This window comes from Loxodonta africana, chromosome 3 (genome assembly GCF_030014295.1).
Source record: "Loxodonta africana isolate mLoxAfr1 chromosome 3, mLoxAfr1.hap2, whole genome shotgun sequence".
Taxonomy (NCBI): Eukaryota; Metazoa; Chordata; class Mammalia; order Proboscidea; family Elephantidae; genus Loxodonta; species Loxodonta africana.
This window is the reverse complement of record NC_087344.1, coordinates 135,088,530-135,112,496: the sequence shown is the minus strand read 5'-3', so window position 1 is coordinate 135,112,496 and position 23,967 is coordinate 135,088,530. Positions and strand designations below refer to the sequence as shown.

Here is a 23,967-nt window from a genome sequence, read left to right as displayed (position 1 = left end):
CACCATTGATTTCCTTCCTTCTCTACCAGGTTTCACTTCCCCACTCTCCTACCATGCTTCTTGGTATCACCTTCCAAATAAACCCATTGAACTCAAATTCTTGTCTCAGGGTCTGCTTCTGAGGAAGCACAGCCTAAGACCACCTCTGTTCATTCTAAATTAGGAATAACAACATATATCTTATTGGATTGTTGTTAGGAGAAAATGAAATATTAAAGTGTCTTAACCAGTGACCAGTTGCTGTCAAGCTGATTGCGAGTCACAGCATCCCCATGTGTGTCAGAGTAGAACCGTGCTTCATAGGGTTTTCAGTGGCTGATATTTTGGAAGTAGATCACTAGGCCTTTCTTCCAAGCTGCCTTTGGGTGGACTCCAACCTCCAACCTTTTGGTTTAGCAGCTGAGTGTGTTAACCATTTGCACCACCCAGGGAATCCTTTAAAGTGTCTTAGAATCCAAATATTCTAAGATCTTACAATCAGATTATTAAAAAGCCGTTGTGATGATTATTCACTCAGCAAACACGAGTAGTATAATGCAGTGGCTCAGAGTGTGGGTTCTGCAGCAGGACTACTTGGATTTGAACCTTAAGATCCATTTATTAGTAGCTCTGTGGTTCTGTGGAAAACGTGGTGGCGTAGTGGTTATGAGCTATGGATGCTAACCAAAAGGTCAGCAGTTCAAATCCAGCAGGTGCTCCTTGGAAACTCTATGGGGCAGTTCTACTCTGTCCTACAGGGTCACTATGATTGCAAATTGGCTTGACAGCAACAGGTTTGGTTTTTTTTTTTTTTTTTTTTGTGGTGACTCTGAGTTTGAACTCTCTGTGCCCAGTAAAATATTTCTTATAGGAGTTAACCTGGAGTAATTCATGTAGTGAGCACTGCTTGGGGAGCTTATCAGGTGTTTATTACATAATATCTTCTTTATCATTCATGCATAGTAAGTATGGAGTACTTTGTCCTTTCTTGTGGGTTAGTATAAATCCTCAGTTACTGCTCTTATTGGAAAAGCAATACCTCCTATGTGAGGTCCAAACACTTGGCCCTATTTGAATGCATCTAATAGTTCAGGAAATTAGACCTCACAAAGAATATTGGGCTTCCTTCTGCCCTGCTTCTAAACTGGAGATAGGTATCACTGTATTTCAAACAACATTTCAAAACTGGGAAATGATCTCCAAGATTTCTCCCAGTAACAGCATGCGATTTCTGAGAAACCAGGCCCAATGCATGCAGTGTATTAGCCAACATTCGGGAAATCCCCTTCCTATTGCCTAGTCATGGAGTTTGCTCTTTGGTTTCAGTTTCCTTACAGAGATTTCCAAACTTCGGCCCTTCTTTCCTTAGTTTCCATTTCATTTTCCAGTCTTCTGATCTCAGGCAAAAAATAGCGGAAATCCCCACGTTGGATAAGGAAGAGATATGGCAGAAAGCCCACACCTAAACTAAGGGACAAGAGTTAGGACTCCTACCACGTTCTCAGCATTCTCATCAAAGCAGCTTTCTTATCAAGAAAAAGGACCTCTGCTGGGAGTTTGACGGTTAAGGTGAGATTGGGGCCAGGGTGGGAGGAGATTGGCAAGGGGCAGCTCACTGCAGAAACATTCCATCAGGACAGGATGCTGCAGAGCCTGATGCGGAATATCAGGCCTCAGTGAGGGTTCAGCTGTGGTTTTATCAGATGGTCAGGAGGATTCTGAAAGGCCGGCTTGCTTTGCTTAATGCTGAATTACACACAAGCATGTATGGAGAATAAACTGAGAGACTGAAATGTCTTAAAGCTTTTTTTCTTCCTTTTCCACCTTATGACCTATCTGGGAGCATAATTACCACTTGTTACCTTTATCTTTGATAGAATCTGATTAAGCTGGCTCAAACTGCAGCCTTACTCGACAATGATTGCCTTATTTTTATGAGAAACAGCAATAATGAGAAGCAACGTAATTAGCATGCTAACATTCCTAAGTTGGTGGTGGGGGGGCGTCCCTGAGTGTGGCAAATGGTTAAGTGCTTGACTACTGGGCAATTCGAACCCACCCAGAGGCGCCTCAGAAGACAGGCGTGGCACTCTGCTTCCAAAAGGTCACAGCTCTGAAAATCCTATGGAGAAGTTCTACTTTGCACACAGCAACAACATTGTTAGGTACAAAAAATAAGAAAAAAGAGGAAAGTTGAAACCTGGAGTAAACAATGAAGAGGTTTCCTGAAAACGGCTACATATTTTTAGTCATAGTGTCGTACTTTATTTGAAGGTCAGTTTTTTCTTTTAGAAATAGTTCTGATATAAGTGGTTTCAATTTCTCCATAGCCGTAGCCCCTTTTGTGTTGGATCCTGCTTGACTACTGTACTTCCTCTATAGTATAAATCACTTGATTCAGCAGTTGTTGCCTGACTTGACCCCTCTGACAATATCTGGCAATTTTGCTTACTCCTTGGAACTCTCTCCACCATATAACACAAGTTTTATGCATCTCTTGTTTGATTTCCATTTATCTCCTTGTTAAGAGCCTTTTTTCTTAAACCACAATCAACACAAAACAAAGCAAATAACAACAACAAAACACACAGGACACAAACTAGTATAGCCAAAAAAAGAGATATTTTCTTTCAGAATCTCCGTCTCCAGCACTCCTGAACATTTTCTCCTGTATTTCTTAATGTTTTCTTTATTTGCACTTTTTTTTCTCTCCTGCAGCTTTGTCTTTATTAAGCTAGCAGTTTTAATGAGTGCATCATTGAATTTTACCTCCAACTATTTACTTACTTATCCTCCTTTTTTTTTTTTTAAATAGAAAATAGGCTTAAAGACTTGAGTGAAATGTCGAATGTCAGGTAGCTAGCCAGTGGCAGAACTGGGATTAGAAATCAGGTCTGCTTTACTTCAAGGCCAAAATGTGTATTCCTTTTTTGTATCTCAATTCATTCTTGCATTGCCTTCATTTATAAAAGGTTATGGTACAGTAACAGAGTTAGGGAAAATGTATCCCAGAACACACAGCACTGGCTGAGTTATGAATGGCAGAGCCATGGTTGAATCTGCAATGGTGTTTTGGAGCTTGGGCTCTCTTAAGGAGCAGTAAAGATGTTATCCAGTTAACATGTGGGGACAATGCATAAAATAATATTATTAGTATAGATATATAGCAGTAGTGTTATTTCTGAGGCTTGAAAACGTGGACAAATTAGTTCCTCCCCCATTAATGACATCAGCCCAAAGCACAAAATCTGGCTGCCCCAATACCTGCGTATATAGATTTGGTTCTCCTAGCTAACTGTTACAGAACATCACTGCCAGGTCTTACATCTTTCTAATCTAAAAACAATTATGGCCCTTGCTATAAATGAGTCAGGCAACCAGAACTGTACAACTATAAGGTGCCAGTATTGCTTAGGGAGTGGATTAGAATAGAAAGAGACTTGACATTTGAGTTTCTAAAATCATTGTGCAATCCCTTCTTTCTGGATAAGACTCGAACTTGGCATTTCTGATTCCCATGCCTGGTGATTTGCCATGTGCCATGGATTTCTATTGTCTACTTCGAAGCAGTTTCTGTTTTGATCTGTCACCTGATTCATCTTTGGGTCCTTGGCTATGAGAAAGAAGTAGGAGGGGGAATGTGTCCTTAGAATTGTTTTAAAAAAACCCATTTGTTTTTGCAATCTGCTAACAAAGAGGTTAGGAATCCAAATCTTTTAGTCGCAAGATAAAGGAAGTTGCAAGTTAAAGGAAGAGTCAGGCAGATGGTGGATTTTTTTACTTCTGTAGTAGATACTCACTTTTAAAACAGAAGTAAATTATTCTTTACCGTAAGGGAAGGTAGAAAAGTGTGCATTTTCTTGTATCTCATATAGCCTAAAAAATATTTTATCAAGGACTCTTTGGGCTATAGGAATTAATGCCCAGAAGTTAGAAAATAAGTGGTTAATCATAATTAAAGGAAATATTTTCACTCACTTCCTCATCCATAAAAAGGTCACGTTTGAAGTGTTATTGAAGAAGCTATATCAATAACTATATATAAAACTTACTGAAAAAACATAGCTCTAAGAAGAAAACAACTGTAATGCTATGTAAAGAACTGGCAGGATTTAATATAATACAGTTTGACTGGACATAGCCCTAAATAAGAGAAAAACAAGTTGAAATGAGGTAAAAGAAAGAAATATAGTATAAGATATAATGGTCATAAAGAATCAATCTAGTGATGCAGGGAGATAAAAACTAGGAAACAAAAGTAAGCCAAAAATCAATGGAGTAAGATTCAAACTAGCGGTACTAAGTTAAACTGAGGAAATAGATTTTCTATGCCCACCAAATATTTAAGAGCCAGTGGGGTAGCCTGTAAGAGACCTTAAAGAGCCTCAAGACTTATTTTACTGTGGTTCTCTTTGCAATCACTTTTTAAAAATATTTATCCAGAAATTTAGGCCATGCTGGGGAGTAGTATGATACCAAATTCCAGAAGTAAAATGACTTCTGCTTAAACACCAGCCATTTCAGGTCATTCCACCTCCTCCCTTGCAGACAAGGTAACACCCTGGACATGGCCTCAGAGATCCACATGCCAGGCCCAATGTGCCTCATTGAGAACATTAATGAGCAACTGATGATTAATCAGGAAGCTCTGAAGATCCTGTCTGCCATTACTCAGCCTGTAGTGGTGGTGGCTATCGTGGGCCTCTACCGCACAGGCAAATCCTACCTGATGAACAAGCTGGCTGGCAAGAAACACGGTAAGTGCCACCAACAAAACGGTACTGAATCCCCTGTCTTCACTCACGCTGCCCACTCTGTAGTTAAGATGATTTCAGAAGATAAAGTTTAGACAAAAAGATGCATATTGAAAGCTAGTGTCTGGGCTCCGATCTGGGAGTTTAAAGTCTGCTCCCAATTTCTGGCATACCACTTTTTTTGCCTTACTATTTCCTTGGAAAAAGTATTTTATCCTCATATTTCTCATAAGGAGTAAGAAAGCAATGAAATAACTTTGGTTTACATAATTACACCGTGAATGTTGTTAATAACATGATATTCTTGTAAAAAATATCAAATTTCAAACCTATGGTATCTGCTGTTGTCATTTCCCATTTCTGTAGTTGTAGTTTAGATTGCTACCGGTTGTACTTTCTGCTGTTTCCTCATCCTGCTTTCCTTAAATCCTAGCTCAGTTATCAAGTCCCCTATTTCCAGAGGCCCTCTGCTATCACAACCTTCAGTCACCCCCGCCCCTTCTGCAGGGTTCTCTGTTGGATCTACAGTGCAGTCTCACACCAAGGGTATCTGGATGTGGTGTATGCCTCACCCGGAGAAGTCAAATCTCACACTAGTGCTGCTTGACACTGAGGGCCTAGGTGACGCAGAGAAGGTAAGGAAGGAGGATTTGGTTTTGATTAACCTCCTCATCTCTGAACATTCTTTTACACAGGTAGGTTTTACATAAATTTGTACTTCCACTTGACCAGAGTATACCTTATCTTTTTTCCTATTTTAAGTAGTCAAGGTTTGGAATCGTGAAGTGAGAAAAAATATTTATATGCCAGAATCATGACTAGATGTTACTACACAGATGTTGCCAGGCGGTTATTGCAGATATATTAAGATGATGCAAAAAAAAAAAAAAAAATCACTCAAGAGTCTGTTCCTGTAGAGATGGTGGTTAAGGCCTTGGGCTCTGGGTCAGGTGAACGTGTGTTCAAATCAGGGCTCTGGCACCTGTAGATCTCTGACTTTGACAAGTAAGAGAAAGAATATTTCAATGCTTCTTAGTCTATACGGAGTTCAAGTGTTCCAAATCATTTATTTTCTCTTGGTCTTATCTAACTCATCATTTGATTAGTAGCTACATGGGGTTTTCACAATGGTGTGGTGATAAATGCTTAATGATGAGCTTACTGGGGGAAAAAAACAAAGCCTTGATTTGTAGCACTCGTGCATTTCCTAAATACTGCCTTCATGGCTGATTTCAAGCTGGGAAGAGACGTACACAATCTGCTCTCGTATATTGTTATGAGTTGGCTCTAGTGCATCTCTGGGTCCCTTGATTTTCCTTCTTTTTAAAATTTTTTTCATTTTGCTTTGATTTACCAGAGTTTAGAGACGGTTAGCCTCAATTTGAACCTTGGTTTCCTTATCTGTAAAATTTATCTCACAGTGTTGTTTTGAGTTTAAGATCATGAATGTGAACTCTCTGGTGCATAACAGCTAATCAATAAAATAGATATATATGGGTTTGCAATGAGTTGAAATTGACTCAGTGGCTGCTAACAACTGCAACATTATGCTTATAGGCAAACTTTGTTTTATATAATAAAAAACTTGATTTTAAGAGCTTTGGTTGATTTACTAACTTTGACTCCCTATTTTGCAAATATCTAACAGTAGTTACAAGAGAGATTGATGAATTGAAAATTTATAGTTCTGTATAAAATTATCAATGCTAATGATAGAACTACTCAAAGTTCCTATGCATGTGACAATCATTTTTATTTATGTCTTGTTTGATATTTGCAATTCACAGGTCTATTTTTAACAATTGCTCATCTGGGGATGCCATGGGACATGACATAAATCTGTTTTCACTTCTAGGTTGATAAGAAGAATGATACCCAGGTCTTTGCTCTGGCAATGCTACTGAGCAGCATCTTTGTATACAATACCATGAACAAAATCGACCAGGAAGCTATCGACCTACTGCAGTATCCTTTTATGGTTCAAGAAAGCACCAAAACCAGAGAGGAATCCTATATTCATCAGCTGTATGTCTATGAATCATTTGAAAGAAGCCTAAAAATGAAAACATGATAAACACTGAGAGTACAAGGAAAAAGTCTATATCTTTGCTGGTGAAGTGATGAATTGGTTAAGGCCCAAGGGGAAAATAAACGTTCAGAGATACATGGAATTAAATATAGGCTTAGATGCAGTCCTATTTCTACCAGTTATCCTTAATTGCATTTCAGCAAAGTGACAGAACTGACAAATCTGCTCAGGGAAAGATCCTCATCTGATCTTGACGAGGTTGCAGATTCAGCTGACTTTGTGAGCTCCTTCCCCGACTTAGTGTGGACTCTGAGAGATTTCTTCCTTGAGCTGGAAATCGATGAGCAAGTCATCACAGCAGATGAATACCTAGAGAATTCACTAAGACTGAAGCAAGGTAACAGGGACTTCAGTTTTGGAAACAGAGGGAAAGTAACACAGGAAATAACCTGTTTTGTGTAGGTGGTTAAATTTATGGTCTCCTGTATGTATGTAATCAACTAGTGGTTAAGTGCTATGGCTGCTAACCAAAGGGCTGGCAGTTCAATTCCAGCAGGTGCTCCTTGGAAACTCTATAGGGCAGCTCTACTCTGTCCTATAGGGTTGCTATGAGTTGGAATTGACTCGATGGCACTGGGTTTGGGTTTGGGTTTGATATGTAATCAACTAGCTATCCTACCAAATTAACAAGTACTATTAATTTTTTTAAATTAATTTAGACCCTGGTGGTGTAGTGGTTAAGTGTTATGGCTGCTAACCAAGGGTTCGGCAGTTCGAATCCACCAGGCGCTCCTTGGAAACTCTACGGGGCAGTTCGCTATGAGTAGGAATCAACTCGATGGCACTGGGTTTGGTTTTTTTTGGTATTAATTTAGAATAAACTATGAGACTCGGTACTAATTTGTACTACTCCTAGGTTCTCGGAGAAAGTTTCTTTTTTTTTTTTCCCCCCCCTAATTATTTACCTTATATCTTTTTGCTTGGAGCCCTGGTGACATGGTGGTTAAGAGCTCAGGCTGCTAACCAAAGTTGGCAGTTCAAATCCACCAGCTGCTCTTTGGAAGCCCTAGGGGGGCAATTCCACTCTGTCCTATAGGGTTGCTGTGAGTTGGAATTGACTCAACGGCATACATCAACGACAATCTTTTTGCTTAGAGCTTGTGAAGATATATTGAAATAAATAACAACAGATAGAAAGAATATTTATTGAGGGAAAGAGATTACAATTAACATAAACACCATATTAAATAAATCCTAAGGTGCCCTGGTGGCACAGTGGTTAAAATGCTTGACTGCTAACCAAAAGGTCGGAAGCTCAAACTCACCAGGCACTCTGCTGGAGAAAGATGTGGCAGTCTCTGCTTCTGTAAAGATTTACAGCCTTGGAAACCTTATGGGACAGTTCTTCTCTGTCCTATAGGGTCGTTATGAGTCAGAATCGACTTGACGGCAAAGGGTGGTTTTTAAATAAATCCTACTTTTCCATCTCTAGGCACTGATCAAACAGTTCAGAATTTCAACTTGCCCCGCCTATGTATACAAAAGTTCTTTCCAATGAAGAAATGCTTTATCTTTGAGTTGCCTAGTCATCGGAAGAAGCTTGCCCAACTTGAGACTCTACGTGATGATGAACTGGATCCTGAATTTGTGCAACAAGTTGCAGAATTCTGTTCCTACATCTTCAGCCATTCTAAAATAAAGGCTCTCCCAGGAGACATCAAGGTCAATGGACCTCGTGAGTATCTTTTTTAGGATTTTCCTTCAATTCAACATAATAAATAAGGAACTTTGTTATAAGATTCCCTCTCCCAGTGTCAGTGTTGACAAATACGTAGTCAATTACCATCAAGCAAATCATATTACGATATTTGTTAAGTTCAAGTGGGTATCAAAAATATTTCTAGTGCTTTTTCAGTTATGCTTCCAAAGTAGGATAAAATGGGAGCATAGCCTGAAGAAAGGGCAGAGTTAAAGAAATTCTACCCATAAATGGTCCACTGTTGAACTAGAGTAAACCACATGGGTTGGAAGCATTTGTTCCACAGATTTATTGGATACTTATTATGTGTCACAGCCTGTGGTAAGCACAAGGTGAGCAAGTCCTATAGAAATAGAATTTAATCAATGCAAACATAAACAAACAGAGGCCCACGATGTCAAGAACACCAAAAGAGTCTGAGCAGACTTCTCGGTCCAGGTGTTCCTAAGGGTTCTATGTCTAGAACTTTGTAAATTTTTGCAGTGTTATTGAAGGAAGTTGAATATAAACAAAAACCGTGCCAAGAATAAGGAAGGAAAACATGAAAATTCCAACAAAGTTAAAGGAGACCTGTTCTAATTTGCTCATTTGTTGTTATTCTGTGGAAGGTAACTCTTATATCACCCTTACTGAAGTGAAAGAAAAGGGAATATTGAAGAGAATAGACACCTGAGGAAGAGGGAAAGAAATGGAAGGGTAAAGAGGCAAAAGGTCTATAGCGTTCTAATGAAATGAATATGTGTGACTTTTACATAATTATCTACACATTTCTCCACGGGAGTAGGAAGAAATGTGGACAATGACATGGACATCTTGAGTTCTCTCTATTTTTCCCTTTGAACATGGTTTCTTTTCCCAAAGAATGAAAGATCAGACTTCTTGGTCACACAGTTTCCCAAAGGAACTTATCTGGGCCACTGGAGCACTGTACAAAATGCTGGAAAAGTTCAGGCAATGCAATGTTAAATTAACATTCTCAAAATGACTCAGTATAGAGCATGCCCTTTTTACCTACAAATAATAAGAGTACCTTTCCCCCCGTGAAGGTCTAGAGAGTCTGATGTTGACCTACGTCAATGCCATCAACAGTGGTGATCTGCCCTGCATGGAGAACGCAGTCCTGGCCTTGGCCCAGATCGAGAACTCAGCTGCAGTGCAAAAGGCCATTGCCCACTATGATCAGCAGATGGGCCAGAAGGTGCAGCTGCCCACAGAAACACTCCAGGAGCTGCTGGACCTGCACAGGGCCACTGAGAGAGAGGCCATCGAGGTCTTCATGAAGAGCTCCTTCAAGGATGTGGACCAAAAGTTCCAGAAGGATTTGATGGTAATTTTTGTTGTCATTCTAGTTCATGGAGATTAGAGTCAGTATAAGGCAAAGTATTGCTATGAAAGGAAAAAATGGAGACTTAATTAAGAAAAGCAATTCTTACTAGACTAGAAAAAATGATAATCATTTATGTGGCCAAGGTATCATTGTTATTTTGGAAAAAAAAAAAAAGTAACTGCTGTGGGCCCTATAGATTTTGAAACTTTCATATGCATATAATCCACTTTTTCCATGTTATTCCCATGGTCCCATTTTTTTGAATAATATTATTCTTTTAAAAATTGTATTTTTAAAAGTATTAACTTTTTATTTTTATTAATTAAGCAAGCAAAACTCCCAGTTACATCTTCTAAAAATTCATGTATTTGGGCTTTGTACAGTAAGTAGGCTGATATCATTCCAGGCCAAAGCTAAGAAATTGATGTCATTAAAAGCCAGAGTGGCATTAGCTGTACCACAATTATTCTAAGAATCACTTCCTTATTTGAAATCCCAAGTCCAGGATAATACTGAAACCAGGAATGTGAAAAAAGTAATAGACGCATTTAAAACAAGGGCATGAGACTAGAGATCTGTGATCTGCTCCTCACAGCTAAGGGAGAAATAACAGCAGAAAGGCACTTAAGGAGATTTCTAACTTTCTAGAAAAAATATAGATTCTTTTTGAGAATCATTGCTAGAACTGCTGCTGTGTTTCTTTGAAGACCCAGCTAGAAGCAAAACAGGAAGACTTTTGTAAGCAGAATCTGCAAGCATCATGGGATCGTTGCTCAGCTTTACTGCAGGGTATTTTCGGTCCTCTAGAAGAAGAAGTGAATCAAGGGATTTATTCTAAACCCGGGGGGTATCATCTCTACATTCAGAAGATGGAAAGGCTGAAGAAAAATTACTATCAGGAGCCCAGGAAGGGAATACAGGTATTCCTAATTTACCAATTAATTCTAGAAAATTGCTGGGTAGTGGGGAAGGGGGTCTTTAAAAATTCAGGGAGAACAGGAGGAAAGGCATATACAGGCACACAGATGAGATTTCTGTCTCTGCCTAGTAGTTACACTTTCATTCAATAAGCATGGATAAAAAACCTACTCTGTGCCTCCTATTAGTGTTCCTGGCACAAGATTATGCTGTAATGACAGCTGTGAAATTAAATTGAAATATCAGCAAAATCATCAGACTTTTATTGCAACATCTATTATGGTAAGATCTTTTTGGTTGCATAGGACAGAAACCTAACAACTAAAACTAACTTAAGAAAAAACAATAGTTTATTGGCTCATAAAGATTAAAAACAAAAGATTTCATTTAGTTTTAAGCACAACTACATTCCGAAGTTTAAATAATGTCACCAATTCTCCTTCCTATTTTCCACCCCCACCCCACTTCATTTTTTTGTCGTTGTTATTTCTTTTCCCTCCTTTTTGGCTTTATTCTCAGCCAGGCTCATCCCAGATGGCAGCGAAAACACCAACAGCTCCAAGCTTAGCTAGTCCTTAGTGCCCTCAGTCTCAGGAAAGAGAGCATCTTTTTCCCAGAATCCATGTCAGTCTTTAAAAAACTCAGGTTGCAGTGTTCCCCTGCCTGTGAACAAGTGCTTTGTATCTAGTGGCCTTGTAACCGATTGGCCAGCCTGGAGAAAGTGCCCACTCCTGTGACAGAAGAGGCTTGTTCGACAGTTCCACCAGCGTGGGCTGTGCACTTCTGGGGATGAAAAGACGCTGGGAGGACACAGAAATGAACATGTTTACATTTCTGACCATCGTTTCCTGTTCTAACTGCATGTTTTGGGGGTTCCTAGGCTGAGGAAACTCTGCAGAAGTATTTAATGTCCAAGGAGTCTGTGAGTGATGCAATTCTACAGACAGACCTGATTCTCACAGCAAAGGAAAAGGAGTTGGAAGGTGAGAAGAAAATGGAAGATAGACCAGAAATATCTCCAAGTTTGAAGTTAACTTGGCCTGGTCCACCTGGGATCATCAAATTAGGGCAGGAATGCTGAAGATGTTTCTTATTTCCTGAGGCTGTATCTGGGTATGGCACATATAATCAGCTGTATTAAGGCTACCTGGAAGGAAAAAAGGGCCCCAGGGAATTTTCTCTATAACAAGAGTGGAAGGTAGAAGGGAGTAACACTTCAATCTTAGAGAATGTTGTTTTTTTCCTTTGTCCTCAGAGGCACGCATGAAAGCAGAGGCTGCACAGGCTGAAGCACAAAAGTTGGAGGAGATTCGAAGGCAGAATCAGCTAATGATGGAGCAAAGGGAGAGACTCCATCAGGAGCAAGTGAGACAGATGGAGAGGGACAGAGCAAACTGGCTGGCAGAGCAACAGAGGGCCCAGGAGCGTAAAATCCAGGTATGTTGCAATTGTATCATGCTAGGATTGTAGTCTTCTCCATTTAATGATGAGCCCAGGCAGCAATGACAAGGCAGAAAAGGCAGCATAATATTGTGACCCTGGATAAGGACTCTGGAGCCAGTCTACTTGGGTGTGACTCCCATTTCCACTATTTACTAAATGTATGATTTGGGCAACTTATCTAACCCCTCTGTTGCTCGGTTTCCTCTTCTGCAAAATGGAGACAGTACTAATACCTATCTTATAGGATTGTTTTAATAATTATATGTGTTAATATTTGTGTTTGCAATGGTGCCTGGGACAGAGTAAGCACTATAATTTATTAAACAAAAGTGAAGGATATTTCTAGCCTACAGTTATTATTCTTTTCTGTTAACTTATTAACCTCTCTGGACAATCTTTTGCTTCAGTCATAGATTAACTAATTAATTTAATATTACTGTTTTTATGACCCTAACCTTGACTTGGGAAACCCTGCTGGCGTAGTGGTTAAGTGCTACGGCAGATTCGGCAGTTTGAATCTGCCAGTGGCTCCTTGGAAACTCTATGAGGCAGTTCTACTCTGTCCTATAGGATTGCTGTAAGCCAGAATCAACTCGACGGCAGTGGATTTTTTTTTTTTTTTTTTGGTTTCTCAACCTTGACTTGATCATCCCTGGTTCTGAAGGTCTTTAACTGGCAAACTTTGTTTCATCCCATCCTTTTTTATTATTATGATTATGAGTCAATAGGCAGTAGTTCTGATTTATCAAGCATTATACAAACACTTGGCATGCATTGCCTCATCTGCTGTGTTCACTATGAAGCTGAACTGTTATGTGCCCATTTTCAGAAAACAGACTCCAAAGACATAACTAAGTGCCAGCATTCCACAGCCTAGGAAATTATCAGAACTGTCTTCCCCACAGAATGAGGTCCACAATTGCTTCTGCAAACCTGGTATAAAATTTCTGTGTGAGTCCCCTTATGGGACGAAGGACATTCTACCCCTCCCCTTGGGTGACCAGTCTACCTGTGTATAATAGTTTTCCACGTGGTAGTCCAAGACATTTTTAAGATTGCCACTCTGTTCTGAAGGACAGTATGGTCAGTCTGGGGTCTTTGATTTCGTTCTACTTCTGCTACCAAAACTGCAGAGACATGGAACAGATTCCCTCATGTAAGGCTCAGACACCTCACCTGATTCTGGGCACCCTGCTGCAGGATCAGCTTCCCCTTTTAGAAATATGTGAGACATTCATCTGTGTAGCAATGAGGCTTGAAGTTAAGATGTGACTAAGATTTCCTAATGAGATTGTTTAGAATGAAGGGGCAGGGAGTCTCAGAATGGAATTCTGAGATAACAGCATTTCATGGACTGAGAGATGATGATGTTTCTGGAGCTACAGCAAGAGACGTATAGATGCTTACAGAAGTAGGATATCCAAGAGTGAGAGAGAAAACAGGTATGAATGGAAGAGAGGAATTCAGTAATTGTTGTTACTGATAGATTAAAATAAATAAGGAAAAAAAGATTTGTTTGCGTGTTTCCCCCACCGATTTGGGCACTACTATAGGGCCACTATGAGTTGGAATCAACTTGACAGCCCTGGGTCTGGCTCTATTCCCACAGTAATTAGTCCTTTCTGCGAACTTATTAACCCCAATGTTTTTATTTCTCACTCATTAGGAAGAAGCCAAAAGGCTCGAAGAAAGATTAAAAGCTGAAAACAGAAGGCTTCAAAAAACATTACGGCGTCTTTTTAGGTAATACATGTGTCTTACTGTAAAGAGCTAAACATCAGAGCTTCCTTTTATTGCTCACTCTCACTGAGGGCACGACTGGCCCAAGCAACTACAGAACTTAAGACAATTACCATTTACGTAAACTTTATAATTGTTATGAACATATCTGCCAAAAGAATGAACAAATCTGTCTTGGAAGAAACACCGTCAGAATGCTCCTTAGAAGCAAGGATGGTGAGACTATGTCTCAAATACTTTGGACATGTTATCAGGAGGAATCAGTCCCTGGAGATGGACATCATGCTTGGTAAAGTAGAGGGTCAGTGAAAAATGGGAAGACCCTCAACAAGATGGATTGACACAGTGGTTGCAACAACGGTTGTGAGGATAGTGCAGGACTGGGCAGTGTTTCATTCTGTTGTCCGTAGGGTCGCTATGAGTTGGAACCAACTTGACGACACCTAACAACAACAAACCAAAAAACCCATTGCCATTGAGTCAATTCTGACTCAGCGACCCTACAGGACAGAGTAGAACTGCCCCATAGAGTTTCCAAGGAGTGCTTGGTGAATTTGAACTACCGACCTGTTGGTTAGCAGCCATAGCTGTTACCCACTACACCACCAGGGTTTCCTAACAACACCACCATAATTATTATATTAAGCATTTGTTTAAAGTTATGGTGCTAGTAATTGGTAACATGTGCATCCTAATAGTCCAATAATTAAAAAGATGCTTACTTCCTTAAGGAGATTATAAATTGTATAATAGAAAACATTTTACCACTACCTCAATTTTGGGGTGATATGTTTATGTAGCATATTCCAAGAGAGAGAGCTTTCTCTTCCACCCAAATGCCGCCAGTCTAGTTTTCCACTTCTGTCTCAAAAGATAGCAAGTGACCTGTGGGTATTATCCACATGACTAAGTCAAATGGAAGTTGACCAAAATCTTAGGCTTAGTTGGACATCACTCCTGTCAGGTGGTCATGTGCTAGTTGCCAGCAGATGGAGGCGCCAATGGTAAAGACAACTAACCCAGCTCCCTAGTTGAGACAATATACAGTTCTCAACTAGGTGGCAGTTTTTCAGTCTATAGTCAGCAGCATGACACCTGGGCACTGTCAACAGACAGTTTGCATGGACCAAGATGAAAGCAAATAACCTCATAAAATCTAGATCCTCCAGAACATGGAAGGTGCTATCAGCATGGAGTTGAAGATGTATCATAGGCTGAAGGACTAAAGAAGAAACCTTCTCTTTCTTGTTCACCTTCACCCAAGACATAACTTAAATAGTACATTGTAGAACTTGAAACAGTTGACACTGGACTATATAATTGTGTTGCATGTTTATGGTTCTTATAGCTTGTAAATATATGGTATAAGTGATGTTAGATGCAGTGTCAAAAATTTGATGGGGCTAATGTAATTTTATACTTCTTTATAGTTTTAAAGTTAAATGATCTCAGTTCTTTGCAGTCATGTTTGAAACTCTGCTGGTGTTTCCTAAAAACATTATGGATTGAATAAAAGTATTTATTTGTACATATTTAATCCGTAAACTTCCATTAAAATTTTTTGAAAACCCGAACTCTCCTTTTTACTTAATTTTTTCCTCAATTTTTAAAAACCAATAGGGAAACCATTTGAGTTTCCATAAAAAGGTTAAGAATTACACTAAGGCAGGAAATAAAGCAAAAATGTTTTATTAGACCCTTAATATTTTTGTTTGTTTGTTTACTCCTGTAAAGTAAGGTTTTAAAATTATAGAAACATTACCAAATCTGCATTTTGCCTCCCTCGTAATTGCTTAACTGTCCAAGGAATCCTCAGATTGGGTTATATTGAGGATCTTGAAATTTTTTAGCTGCTCAAAATATGATTTACTTATTTGCAGAAAAAAAGTGTATCTATTTTAGTGTCCCTAATTGAAACAATTATCACTGACTGCGCCATTAGAAAATTCCCAAGTTCAGAATATTTATGACTTCTTGCAAAATCTAAAAATTCAAATACTACCTACCTACTGCTTGCTGTCAAGTCAATTCCAATATTAAAATAGATCTAAGATATTTGAGAAAATAGAAAAATGGTAATACCTCTCAAATAATTTTGAGGCTAATATTACCATAATTTTAAAACTGATTAGAGCAAGTAAAAGAAAAGAAAATCATAGATCATCTCATTTATGAACATATTTCTTTACTTATTAATTCAATAAATGTGTGTTAAAACTATTGCCATTGAGTTGATTCTGATTCATAGATACTCTACAGGACAGAGTAGAACTGTTCCATAGGCTTTCCAAGAAGCAGACGGTGGTATGAACTGCCAACCTTTCAGTTAGAATCTGTGCATTTAACCACTGTGCTACCAGGGTTCCAAATGTGTATCAGGTACCTATTATGTTCTAAAAAAAAAAACATGTTTAATTACTAGAGAAACTGGTGAAAATGTATACAGAGTTTTTAGCCCCTTGAACTTAATTCTCTTCTAGAGAAAGTCAATATACACATTTTAAAATAGGTATAATAAGCCATAGGTGCAAAATCCTAAATAAAATATAAATAACCAAATATAACTCTGTATTAAAAATATCACAAACAGACTTTAAAACTGGAATGAAGGTATGATTTATCAACAGAAAATGTAAAAATAACCTTTAATCATGTTTATTGTTAACTTTTATATTATATGTAATTTTTCCCCTTTTTTTACTGTGCTTTAAGTGAAAGTTTACGAATCAAGTCAGTCTGTCATACAAAAACTCATACACACACTGCTACTCCTAGTTGCTCTCCCTGCAATGAGACAGCACACTCCTCCTCTCCACCTTGCATTCCCTGTGTCCATTCAGCCCGCTCCTGTCCCCTCTGCCTTCCCATCCCAATCCAGACAGGAGCTGCCCACACAGTCTCATGCATCCACCTGAGCCAAGAAACCCACTTCTCACCAGTATCATTTCCTGTCCCACAGTCCAGTCCAATCCCCGTCAGAAGAGTTGGCTTTGGGAATGGTTCCAGTCTTGGGCTAACAGAAGGTCCGGGGACTGTGACCTCTGGGGTCTCTCCAGTATCAGTCAGACCATTAAGTCTGGTCTTTTCATGAGAATTTGGGACCTGCATCCATGGCTCTCCTGCTCCCTCAGGGGTTCTCTGTTGTGTTCCCTGTCAGGGCAGTCACTGGTTGTAGCTGGGCACCATCTAGTTTTTCTGGTCTCAGGCTGATGGAGTCTCTGGTTTATGTGGCCCTTTCTGTCTCTTGGGCTCATAATTACCTTGGGTCTTTGGTGTTCTTCATTCTCCTTTGCTACAGGTGGGTTGAGACTAATGATGCATCTTAGATGGCTGCTTGCTAGCGTTTAAGACCCCAGACGCCACTCACCAAAGTGGGATGAAGAATATTTTCTTAATATACTTGTTATGCCAATTGACCTAGATGTCCCCTGAAACCATGGTCCCCAGACCCCCGCCCCTGCTACTCCGGCCTTCGAAGCATTCAGTTGTATTCAGGAAACTGCTTTTGGTTTAGTTCAGTTGTGCTGACCTCTTCTGTATTATGTGCTGTCTTTCCCTTCACCTAAAATACTTCTTGTCTACTATCTAGTGAATACCTCTCTGCCTCCCTCCCCACCCTGTAAATATCAGAGAATATTTTCTTCAGTGTTTAAACTATTTCTTGAGTTCTTAAAATTTAGAGGTCTCTTACAATATTTGTCCTTTTGCAGCTGACTAATTTCACTCAGCATAATGCCTTCCAGGTTCCTCCATGGTATGAAATGTTTCACGGATTCATCAATGTTCTTTATCATTGTGTAGTATTCCATTGTGTGAATATGTCATAATTTATTTATCCATTCATTCATTGATGGGCACCTTGGTTGCTTCCATTTTTTGCTGTTGTAAACTGTGCTGCAATGAACATGGGTGTGCATATATCTGTTTGTGTGAAAGCTCTTATTTCTCTAGGATATATTCTAAGAAGTGGAATTGCTGAATTGTATGGTAGTTTTTCTATTTCTAGCTTTTTAAGAAAAAAAAAATTTTTTTTTTTTTTAAGGAAGCACCAAATTGATTTCCAAAGTGGTTGTACCATTTTACATTCCTACCAGCAGTGTATAAGTGTTCCAGTCTCTCCACAACCTCTCCAACATTTATTATTTTGTGTTTTTGGATTAAGGACAGCCTTGTTGGAATGAGACCGTATCTCATTGTAGTTTTGATTTGTATTTCTCTAATGGCTGATGATCGAGAGCATTTCCTTATGTATTTGTTAGCTAAAAGAATGTCTTCAATGGTGAAGTGCCTGTTCATATCCTTTGCCCATTTTTTAATTGGGTTATTTGTCTTTTTGTAGTTGAGTTTTTGCAGTATTATGTAGATTTTAGAGATCAGACACTGATTGGAATCGCAGAAGCTAAAATTTTCTTCCCAGTCTGTAGGTAATCTTTTTACTCTTTTGGTAAAGTCTTTGGATGAGCATAGGTGTTTGATTTTTAGGAGCTCCCAGTTATTTAGTTTTTCTTCTGCATTGTTAGTAATGTTTTGTATACTGTTTATGCCATGTATTAGGGCTCCTAGTGTTGTCCTTATTTTTTCTTCCATGATCTTTATCATTTTAGATTTTATATTTAGATCTTTGATCCATTTTGAGTTAGTTTTTGTGCATGGTGTGAGGCATAGGTCCTGTTTCATTTTTTTGCAGATGGATATCTAGTTATGCCAGCACCATTTGTTAAAGAGACTGTCTTTTCCCCATTTAACCGACTTTGGGTCTTTGTCAAATATCAGCTGCTCATATGTGGATGGATTTATGTCTGCATTCTCAATTGTGTTCCATTGGTCAATGCATCTGTTGTTGTACCAGTACCAGGCTGTTTTGACTACTGTGGCAGTATGATAGGTTCTAAAATCAGGTAGAGTGAGGCCTCCCACTTTGTTCTTTTTCAGTAATGCTTTAGTTATCTGGGGCCTCTTTCCCTTCCATATGAAGTTGGTGATTTGTTTATCCATCTCATTAAAAATATCATAGGAATTTGGATCACGATTGTGTTGTATCTATAGGTCGTTTTGGCTAGAATAGACATTTTTGCAATGTTGAGACTTCAAATCCGTGAGCAAGGTATGTTTTTCCACTTATATAGGTCTTTTTGGTTTCTTACAGTAGTGTCTTGTAGTTTTCTGTGTATAAGTCTTTTATGTCTCTGGTTAGATTTATTCCTAAGTATTTTATCTTCTTGGGTGCTATTGTAAATGGTATTGATTTGGTGATTTCCTCTTTGACATTCTCTTTGTCAGTGCAGAGGAATCCAACTGATTTTTCTATGTTTATCTTGTATCCTGATACTTTGCTGAACTCTTCTATTAGTTTCAGTAGTTTTCTTGATTATTCCTTAGGGTTTACTGTGTATTAAATCATGTCATCTGCAAATAGAGATACTTTTACTTCTTCCTTACCAATTTGGATGCCCTCTATTTCTTTATGTAGCCTAATTGCTCTGCCTAGGACCTCCAGCACAATGTTGAATAAGAGTGGTGTTGAAGGGCATCCTTGTCTGGTTCCTGTTCTTAGGGGGAATACTTTCAGACTATCTCCATTTAGGATGATGTTGGCTATTGGCTTTATATAAATGCCCTTTATTATGTTCAGGAATTTCCCTTCTATTCCTATTCTGCTGAGAGTTTCTTATCAAGAATGGGTGTTGAACTTTGCCAAATGCCTTTTCTGCAACAACTGAATAGATCATGTGGTTCTTGTCTTTTGTTTTACTTATATGACAGAACAGATTACATTAATTAGTTTTCTAATGTTGAACCATCCCTACATAGCTGGTATGAATCCCACTTGGTCATGGCGAATTATTTTTTGATATGTTGTGGAATTCTATTGGCTAGAATTTTGTTGAGGATTTTTTTTTTTATCTAAGTTCATGAGGATATAGATTTATAATTTTCTTTTTTTATGGTGTCTTTACGTGGTTTTGGTATCAGGGATATGCTGGCTTCATAGAATGAATTTGGGAGTATTCCATCCTTTTCTATGCTCTGAAATACCTTTAGTGGTAGAGGTGTTAACTTTTCTCTGAAAGTTTGGTAGAATTCTGCAGTGAAACTGTCAGGGCCAGGGCCTATTTTTCTTGGGAGTTTTTTTATTTACCTTTTCAATCTCTTCTTTCATTTTATGGGTTTATTTAGTTGTTCTATGTCTGTTTGTGTTAGTTTAGGTAGGCAGTATGTTTCTAGAAATTCGTCAATTTCTTCTAGGTTTTCAAATTTGTTGGAGTACAATTTTTCATATTCATCTTGATTCTTTTAGTTTCAACGGAGTCTGTTGTGATATAGCCTATTTCATTACTTATTTGGGTTATTTGTTTCTTCTTCTGATTTTATTTTGTCAGTTTGGCCAATGGTTTATTGATTTTGTTAATTTTTTCGAAGAATCAGCTTTTGGTCTTGTTAACTCTATTGTTTTCTGTTCTCTATTTCATTTAATTCTGCCGTAATTTTTATTTGTTTTCTTTTGGTGCCTGAGGACTTCTATTCTTGCTCTCTTTGTATTTGTTCAAGTTGTAGGGATAATTCTTCAATTTTGTCTCTTTCTTCTTTTCAGATGTGTGCATTTATCGTCCTAAATTTAACTCTGAGGACTGCTTTAGCTGTGTCACAAAGATTCTGATAGGAAGTGTTTTCATTCTCTTTGGATTGTATGAATTACTTTATGCCATCTTTAATTTCTTCTATAACCCAGTTGTTTTTGACCAAGGTGTTGTTCAGTTTCCACGTGTTTGATTTCTTTTCCCTGCTTTTTTTGCTATTGATTTCTACTTTAATGGCTCTATGGTCAGAGGAGGTGCTTTGTAATATTTCAATGTTTTGGATTCTGTTATGGCTTGCTTTATTACCTAACATGCTGTCTATTCTAGAGAAAGTGCTACGTGAATTGGAAAAGAAAGTATACTTGGCTGCTGTTAGGTACAGTGTTCCCTATATGTCTATGAAGTCAAGTTGCTTGATTGTGGCATTAGGTCTTCTGTGTCTTTATTGAGTTTCTTTCTGGATGTTCTGTCCTTCACCAAAAGTGGTGTGTTGAAGTCTCCTACTATTGTCGTGGAACTGTCTATCCTGTTTTTCAATGCTGTTAGAGTTTGTTTTATGTATCCTGATGCCCTGTTTTTGGGTGTGTAAATATTTAATGAAGTTGTGTCCTCCTGGTATATTGTCCCTTTAATCATTATATAGTGTCCTTCTTTGTCTTTTGTGGTGGATTTAATTTAAAGTCTATTTTGTCAGAAATTAATATTTCCACTCCTGTTTTTTTTTATTTTTGTTAGATTGATATTTTTTTTTCCCATCCTTTAAATTTTACTTTGTGTCTTTAAGTCTAAGGTGTGTCTCTTATAGGCGGTATATAGATGGATCTTTTTTTTTTTTTTTTGTCCATTCTGTGACTGTCTGTTTATTGGTGCGTTTAGTCCATTTACGTTCAGCGTAATTTTCAACAGGTATGAGTTTAGTTCTGTCATTTTGATATCTTTTTTTGCGTGTTGTTGACAGTTTCTTTTTTCCATTTAATTTTTTGTGCTAAGTAGTTTTCCCTTATATATTGTCTTTTCCTCTTTTTCATTGTCGTTGATTTTGTTTTTCCTGAGTCTATGTTTTTCTTGTATTTTATTTTGATGTGTGGGATTGTTAGCCTCCTTTGTGGTTACCTTAATATTTACCCCTATTTTTCTAAATTTAAACCAAATTTTATCTCTTTATGTTGCCTTGACTTCCTCTCCATATGAAAGATCTATGGCTACATTTTTGAGCCCCTCTTTGTTGATTTATAGTTGTCATCTTTTACATTATGATATTGCTGTTTCGAGTATTTTTTTATCTTGATTTATTTTTGTGATTTCCCCATCTGGGTTGAGATCTAGTTGCTCTGTCCTACGTTCTAGTCTTGGGTAGTTATCTGGTATTATTGATTTTCTAACCAGAGTATTTCTTGCAATTTTGGTTTGGTTTTTACAAATTCCCTAAACTTCTGTTTATCTGGAAATGTCCAAATTTTGCCTTCATATTTGAGAGACAGTTTCACTCGATATATGGTTTTGGTTGCAATTTTTTTTTCCTTCAATGCTTTATATATGTCATCCCATTGCCTTCTTGCCTTAATGATTTCTGCCAAGTAGTCCGAGCTTATTCTTATTGACTCTCCTTTGTTGGTGGCTTTTTGTTTATCCCTAGCCACTCTTAAAATTCTTTCTTTATCTTTGGTTTTGGCAGTTTGATTATAATATGTCTTGGTGACTTGCCTTTCGGATCTACCTTATGTGGGGTTTGATGAACATCTTGGGTAGATATTGTCTCATCTTTCAAGATATCAGGGAAGTTTTCTGCCAACAAATCTTCAACAATTCTTTTTGTATTTTCTGTCTCTCTTCCTGTTTCTGGTACTCCAATCCCTCATCAGTTATTTCTCTTGATAGAGTCCTACATGATTCTTAGTGTTTCTTCATTTTTTAAAATTCTTTTCTCTGAATTTTCTTTGAATATATGGTGCCAAGTGCTTTATCTTCAATTTCACTAATTCTGACTTCCATTTCCTCAGTTCTGCTCCTGTGACTTTCTATTGAGTTTTCTAATTCTGAAATTTTATTGTTAATCTTCTGAATTTCTGATTGCTGTCTCTCTATGGCTTCATGCAACCTATTAAATTTGTCATTCTGTTCTTAAATAACCTTCTTAATTTCCTCTGCTACTTTATCTCTATATTCCTTGGTTTGATGTGCGTTTTGACTTATCTTCTTCCTGATCTCTTGAAGAGTTCTGTATATCAATCTTTTGTATTCTGCCTGTGGTAATTCCAGGAATATATCTTCATCCAGAAGATTTCTTGGTTCTTTGTTTTGAGAGCTTGTTGAAGCGATCATGGTCTGCTTCTTTATATGGTTTGATATTGACTGTTTTCTCAGAGCCATCTATAAGTTATTGTATCAATTTATTTTATGTTTGCTTACTGTATTCTAGCTTCTTGCTGTGTTTTGTTTTGGTATGTGCAGATAGGCTGCTTGAGAGATCTAGCTTGATTATTTGCACCTTTGAAGCTGTAATGTCCTACCACCAGATAGTCAGAGGTGTTACCAGGTATATGAGCGTAGGAGTCCATTTACTTTTCTTGTGTGGATTCAGCTCAAGAGCCCAGGTATTCAGTTACCAAGTGTGTGGTGCAGGCTCTATCCTACAGTCTTTGAGGGGCAGGAGTGATTGGTGAAGGCACAGGTATCTGTTTGCAGTAGGGGGTCACTCTCTGAGCAAGGCAGGGGGCTAACAGCTGTCCCCGAGTGTCTGTGAGGTAAGCACACCCTTTTTCCCTAGGAATGCACAGGTGAGTGGGTCCTGAAGCCAAACCATGGGCGCCCAGTTCTTTTGGTAGTAAGGACTGGGAGGCACCACTTATCCTTGGACCTCTGTCACGCGTGGCTAGGTGGCATGGGTGGAGCCACCAGTCCTCAGATCCCTGATGTGGGTAGGTAAAGACCCCCGTTGCAGTCTTCCAGCTATGGCCTAAGCTCCTGAAATGGGCCCACACAGGTCCATGGAGGTGTGAAATGCATTCAAAGCCCGTGGACTGTTTGTTCCTGGACAGGAGCCATTTCTGCCCTGAGTTCCTAGCTTAGGGGAATCAGCAGATTATCGTTTCCCCCAAATGTTAATTTATTCCTTCTCCAAGGCCGGGAGAATGGCTTAGGGCATGCAGGAGTACCTAGCTCAGGCCCAGTGAAATCGACCACCACTGAAGCCAGCTTGGTGGCTGTGGGAGTGCTAAATTAGACTCAAGTACTTAGCTTTTGTCGAGAGTGCTGTTCTAATCCCAGGGCTGTGAGTAGACTATGCAGGTCATTGTCTCTCCCTGAGGAACTAATTTCCCAAACACCACCAGGGGATCATGCCTGAGGGGCTCTGGTTCCTGCCAAGTCAGGTCCGAAAACTCCTTGCCAGTTCTGAACCGTCTCTCCCTCCCCCCTTCCATGCAGTCCGACTTCCTAAC

The 23,967-nt window shown here is 38.7% G+C and overlaps 1 protein-coding gene across 4 annotated transcripts; it reads left to right on the top strand.

Moving 5' to 3' along the window:
- The first annotated feature begins 1,130 nt into the window (after window positions 1-1,130).
- On the top strand, window positions 1,131-14,709 carry LOC135230749 (guanylate-binding protein 5-like). 4 transcript variants are annotated; one of them, XM_064282214.1, is made up of 11 exons: window positions 1,131-1,548; window positions 4,528-4,736; window positions 5,241-5,368; window positions 6,589-6,698; window positions 6,963-7,159; window positions 8,255-8,497; window positions 9,568-9,848; window positions 10,556-10,768; window positions 11,647-11,749; window positions 12,022-12,203; window positions 13,876-14,709. In XM_064282214.1, exons 2-11 carry the CDS (start codon window positions 4,547-4,549, stop codon window positions 13,954-13,956), a joined length of 1,728 nt encoding a protein of 575 aa, XP_064138284.1. In that variant the 5' UTR covers window positions 1,131-1,548; window positions 4,528-4,546; the 3' UTR covers window positions 13,957-14,709. The 4 variants fall into 4 exon arrangements, with proteins under 4 accessions (XP_064138284.1, XP_064138283.1, XP_064138286.1 ...); XM_064282213.1 differs by having other exon boundaries at window positions 4,495-4,736; XM_064282215.1 differs by lacking the exon at window positions 1,131-1,548 and having other exon boundaries at window positions 4,628-4,736; window positions 5,167-5,368.
- Window positions 14,710-23,967: the final 9,258 nt, after the last annotated feature.